This window comes from Notolepis coatsorum (assembly GCF_963971535.1).
Source record: "Notolepis coatsorum genome assembly, chromosome: 6".
Lineage (NCBI taxonomy): Eukaryota > Metazoa > Chordata > Actinopteri > Aulopiformes > Paralepididae > Notolepis > Notolepis coatsorum.
In genome coordinates this window covers 134,010,565-134,016,564 of record NC_140170.1, presented here as the reverse complement: position 1 = coordinate 134,016,564, position 6,000 = coordinate 134,010,565, and the positions used below count along the sequence as shown (strand labels likewise).

Genomic DNA, 6,000 nt, shown 5'->3' with positions numbered 1-6,000 from the left:
AAACTGTCAACAACATTTGTAACAGGTGATGAAAAAGTCAACAAATAATTAACTGTTATTAATTATTAATTAGTCAGACATTTGTTAATGATAAATAGTCTCCACTTTAGATTAGGGCACACAATAGCATCTGCAAATGATTTATAGATGTTTTATGAATGTCTTAACAAATAATTAGTTGAACATGAACAAATACATGGAGGTAGTCGTTTTTTCATATCCATTTTTCAAAGCATCTACAAATGTGTTACTACACATTAAACAACATTATTTAATGATGAACAAATCAAGTACAAACAATGTTGATAATGAGTTATAAATAATGTAGAACTAATTTGTAAATGTTATACAAATATAGTTATAAATGATTTAACAATAATTTACGATTGTATATAAATGGTTTGTTCATGATTCGTTCATTATCTACAAATACCTTATAAAGATCTGTGTTATTATAAAGTGTTACCCAATCTTGTTCCTCACATTCACCCATTCACTCACACATTTACACACCGATGGCAGAGGCAACCATGCAAGGTGCCAACCTGCACATCGGGAGCAATTAGGGGTTGTGTCTTGCTCAAGGACACTTCAACACGCTGCCTGGGAGGAGTGGGAATCGAACCGGGAAGCTTCCGACTATCAGACAGCTGCTCTACCTCCTGAGCCACTGTCTGCATTATTTGCATGTTGATGTGTCCAAATCTGTAGTAAAATAAAAGTAATACAAATAAATAAATAAATAAATAAATAAATAAATAAATACAAATAATAAAAAACTTTTCATATGTTAGAATTATAGAAATGCACAGGATTAATAGTAACATTTGACTATGTCATACAATATTCTTCAATATCAAAACATTTCAGTAATGTTGGCTACTGAAAGAAAAACATACCTGGTGTCACAGGTCAGACCACAGTGGACTTTCCTACAACAGGAACCTGAGAGACACATTGAACCAGGTATTAACTATTTACCAAAATACAATAGAACCATGTATTAACTATTTACCAAAATACAATGGAACCATGTATTAACTATTTACCAAAATACAATAGAACCATGTATTAACTATTTACCAAAATACAATGGAACCATGTATTAACTATTTACCAAAATACAATAGTGTGATTAACCCTTGTGTGATGTTCAGGTCTGTGGGACCCGTTTTCAATGATACAATTACTAATTGTTTTAACCTGAGACTCTGAGCCTCCTTACTACTACTGTACATGCATCATACACTCTACCTTAACTCAATCAGCGCCAGACCCGAGGATAGTCAGGTTTTCATCATTATTTCTTTTATTCAATATTTCTATTCATTACGTAATTCTTCCTTTAGTTGCTGAGCTTTTTAGCCACATTAGGCCTTATTATCCACCTTAGGTGTTATTAGCCATAGTAGGTCTTATTAGCCACATTAGGTCTTAGTAGCCGCATTAGGTCTTATTAGCCGCATTAGGTCTTATTAGCCACATTAGGTCTTATTAGCCATATAAAGCCAACAGATTGACTATAGTGTGACTATAGTTTTAAATAAATTAGCAGATTATCTTTAGTAGGCATAGCTTCTACAATATTAGTAGTATATTTGATGTCAAATTATTATATTCAAACTAGTGCTGTCAATCGATTAAAATATTTAATCTGATTAATCGCATGATTGTCCATAGTTAATTCGCGATTAATTGCAAATTAATTGCATTTTTTCCCCTTTTCTAAATCTACCTTAAACGGATATTTTTCAAGTTTTAATACTCGTATCTGTTACGTTCCAAGGCCCGGCCCTGGCTGGACCGGGCATGAGAATAACATTGGACAGTGCTCTCCTCCTGACATTGGCTCCCTACCTCCCTCTGGTGACCTAAGCCCGATGGTGCGGTCTGCCATTTTATGTTGGTTTCATATAATTGATTGGATTTCTAATATTCTGTTATCCTGGGCCATCCCTGTCTGTGTTTGATGTCATCCCCCTGTCTGGTTGTTGTGTGTCATTGCCTTTGTGTCTAGTTGTGTTTATGGTGTCATTGCTTTTGTGTCTAGGTTGTGTTTGTGATTCTGTGTTTTGGCCTGGCCCTGCCAGGTGTTTGATAGTCAACAAATGCTTGCTTTATGCAGCCATTTAACACAAAATGATGACCCTCATGTATTGCAAATTTGCATCAAATTCAAAACAGAGTGATGCACAAAATAACTTAAAAGAAAATAATAATTAAAAACAATGAGGGAAAGAAAACGTTGGGAACTTGTTACATTCACCCACACAAGGGCTGAGGACTCACACCCCCCCCCCTCTCTCTCTCTCTCTATCTCTCACACACACACACACACACACACACACACACACACACTTTGAGTCAGAAACAAACATAGTATCAATGAGAGTATCAATAATACACGGGTGAAGTCTAGTAAAAAAAACATCCTTTTCTTCTTTTTTCTAAAACGTTAATCGTGCGTTAAAAAATAGTGGCATTAACAGAATTGTGCGTTCACTTTGACAGCCTTAAATTCAAACGTAATTCATAAACCTATAAAGATTAGATAATCGATTCACATGACATCAATTGATACACCTTTTAGCACCACAATCATAGACAGCTCCAACTTATGACATACTTTGAGGCTGTCCCTTAGGCAACAGGAGTGAGCTCCTTTTGAAAGGTATACCTTAGAAACCTTCCTAAAATGTTAAATGGAAACTGGGAAACCCAGCCCAGAGCTATCCCTTTAGTACCTGGACAGAATACTGATGCTGGGGTTTGTATCGTCTCACACCTTGTCACATGATGGCTCCTTGCTCCGGCACAGTGGTTTAGGTTTGGGCTTGGGTGCGACCGGTGGCAGGGTTTTCTCCCGGGCGCGGACAGGGCTAGATGGTTTATGAAGGTCTGGGGAGGGTTCTGTCGGGTGGGGTGGTGCTACTTCCTTGGCGGTGCTGATGGAGCTGGTGGAGGTGAAGATAGATGAGCTGTCCTCTGCCTCTCCTCCCACGACAGAGTGGTAGCTGAGTCCAGAGCTGCTGAAGTTACTCACACTGTCTCCCGACGACTCAGAGCTGTCCACTGGAATAGAGGGGGATTTATGAATGAAAGAACATATACATACATATACAGTACCAGGGCCGGACTGGGGAAATCATTCAGGCCAGAAAATTGTGCGAAATATAGCCCCAGTCAGGCCACTTTTTAAGCGGGGGGTCTGGGGGTCCCCCCACCAGGAAGATTTTTGTTACAAAGACTTCATTTCCTGCATTCTGGAATTTATTTTAATTTTTACCCTTTAAATGCCAGTGTTTGTGATGACATCACAAATTATTGTTAAAAAAACACACACATTTAAATGTTCAATATATGAAATGTAAAGTGGATTTTTCTGGGGGGGGGGTTATTACAGTCTAGCATATGTCAATGATTAGCAACAACACTGATTTCGATGGATAATTTTTTTTTTGTAATGTCAGATTGAAAGAAATACTCACACTCTTACCATTAGGGGACTAAATTGTGCTCTTCAAAAACGCCATAAAAATATTATACGTCGCCCGGTGCAGACGGGGGGAGCGCACTCCACCCTGTCTGACAATATACGACGCTGACGTCGTGTTGTCCGTCCTGACCAAAACATGCTTGCCCACCACAAGGTGGTCGAGCCGTTTGAGGACCAGAAGGACCGCCTTCAATCCCAACACATTGAATGTAGCGCAGACCGAGCAGCATGGTCTTGCCAGCTGCCCCCTACTGCGTTGGCTCGACACGTCCCCCCCCATCCCGTGAGGGAGACGTCGGTGAAGACTGTGACGTGTGACAGCCTGCTGCTCATGGGGACCCCGCTGGTGAGGGCCCCAGGCCCTCCCCAGAGGGCGAGGTCCCCCAGTACTGACATGGGAACCTTCAGCCGCTTCCACTTGCCTCTCACCGGGTCTATTTCCATACTGGAAAACCACCTCTGTATCCTCCTCATGAAGAGGAGGCCAAGAGGGACCACAGAGTGAGCAGATGCCATCATACCGAGCAGGCGCATCACGGACAGCGCCGTAACTGTCCTAGGACGGAACCTCCTGAGCGTGCCGAGAACACCCACTCGCCGCCGCTCTGAGAGGGATGCCCATATAGACCTTGAGCTTAGAATAAGCCCAAGTACTCCACCCGTTGGAAGAGGAGTACTCTACTTCCAGTCTACAGCAAAACCCAGGCTGGTGAGGAATTCCACCACCTGCCTGGTATGAGACCTGGAGATCTACCCTGAACGGCCAAGGACCAGAACGTCGTCCAGGGCAGAATACACTTCGTAACCCCCGACGACGCAGAGGCCCCAGTGCGGTCTCCACGCACTTGGTGAAGATGCGGGGAGCCATACGCTAAACCCTGCAAAGGAAGTGTAGCTAAGCCCTAGGATGGAAGATCGGGATGCGAATACGCATCCTACAGGTCTATGGAGGAGAACCAGGCCCCCACCTGACAGCGTTCAACAGGTGGGAGACGGTCAAAATGCTGAACCTTCCATGGGACAGGTCCAGCATGGGTCTGACACCACCCCCCCCCCCCCCCCCCCCCCGATTTCTCGGGCACCAGAGAATACCGGGAGGAAACGCCATGCATCGCGTCCTCCTTTGGGACCACGACGATGGCTTGCTTCGCCCACAGAGATTGGATCTCGTCGGCCAGAGCTGTCACTGCTGGTGACCCTGACAATAGGGTCTGTACCAAACCTGAAAACAGGTGGGGTTGTGTAAACACAAGTCCCCGCCTCAGCGTTCTCTCCATCCACCTCGACATATGGCACTGCTGTAGCCATATGTGATGATAATCCCACGCGCACCCGCCGCCACTTGGCGCTGGTCCGCCAGAAACCGTAGATAGGTGGCCCGGTCCCACCCGCTGTGCGTTGCCAACCCTGGACTCGCCAACCGTGCGAGCAGGGAGTCTCGTGGAGCTGGGATACCGCACCCCGACACTACCAACGAGGCAATCGCACCCAAGGGGGGACCCCGACAGAAAGGGCCGGTTTGATACGGGGGAAGCTGACATCACACTGGGTGACAAAAGCTCCCCCACTGAACACCTCGCCAGCATGGATTGCTGAGGAACTGTTCTACAGCTGGACATGCAAGATAGGCCGGTAGGGTGGGTTCCTACACACCGTAGCCCTGCAGTGATATTACTACCACCCAAATCACACGCGCCTGCCAGACCACCGCCGGTCTTCCGGCCGTGGGAGGCACTAACGTGATACCCGGCCTGGCGAAGGCGAGGTCGGGGGAACCCGCACTGTTTGCCTCAAGAGGTCTCGAGCCCCACTACTGACAACCTTTGAAACGGAGACCCAGCATTGTAGCATTAGCATTAGCCGCGCGCACTAGGATAGCTGGGAAAACACCCAAAACAGAGTCATGACGACCATGTTTTCCCAAATATCCTGCCCCTCGTGCCAATACACAACTCGGCTGTCTCATGGGACAACAAGCAGTATCACAAATGCTAGCATTAATGCCTGGCAGCGCAGGCCCTACCTGTGCGCGACCTAGCCCAACAGCTAGCCGCCGTGCGACGTCCCTCGGCCCGCTGTCAGGAGACGAGGAAACCCAGGACAGGCCCGATGCGCTGTTAGGATGTGCCGAGAAGATTCCAGGGGCTGGTGAATCTCCGGCGAAAACCCAACATTGTTCAATTTCTCTCTGCATTTCATAACAACTAGGTCATGGAGTGCACCATGTCCGGCGTCTTATAGGAGGATGCTGGGGCGGGGCCTGGTCAGGTGCATGGGTGCATTTGTTTTGTTCATGAGCACAGTAGGTGCTGGAGATAAGAGATATCTTTGAATTGAATTGAATACATTATTTTGACACAAATCGTATGACAAAAAAAACATTTAAAAAGACAAGACAATAACAGTGTCAATAACGCAGGTCAAAAATGGATAAAACACAATAAAGCCAAGGCTTGTTTCCATTGTGGTCCATACATGGAACATAAAAAGGCACAGAAACACAA

General features: G+C 45.2%; 1 protein-coding gene across 2 annotated transcripts in view; it reads right to left on the bottom strand.

Annotated features, from left to right (window-relative positions):
- Nucleotides 1–411: 411 nt before the first annotated feature.
- Nucleotides 412–6,000, bottom strand: part of quob (quattro b) — a 125,168-nt gene continuing 119,579 nt past the window's right edge. Inside the window, exons 22-24 of one of the 2 annotated variants that reach the window (XR_014619792.1) lie at nt 2,745–3,072; nt 900–945; nt 412–705 (exon numbers count right to left, since the gene is read on the bottom strand). Coding sequence is in view for 1 of the 2 variants with exons in the window: in XM_084316601.1 (XP_084172727.1) it covers nt 913–945; nt 2,786–3,072 (320 nt within the window). In the remaining variant the exon portion in view is untranslated. The remainder of the gene's footprint in view (nt 706–899; nt 946–2,744; nt 3,073–6,000) is intronic. The other variant, XM_084316601.1, reaches the window with a different exon arrangement.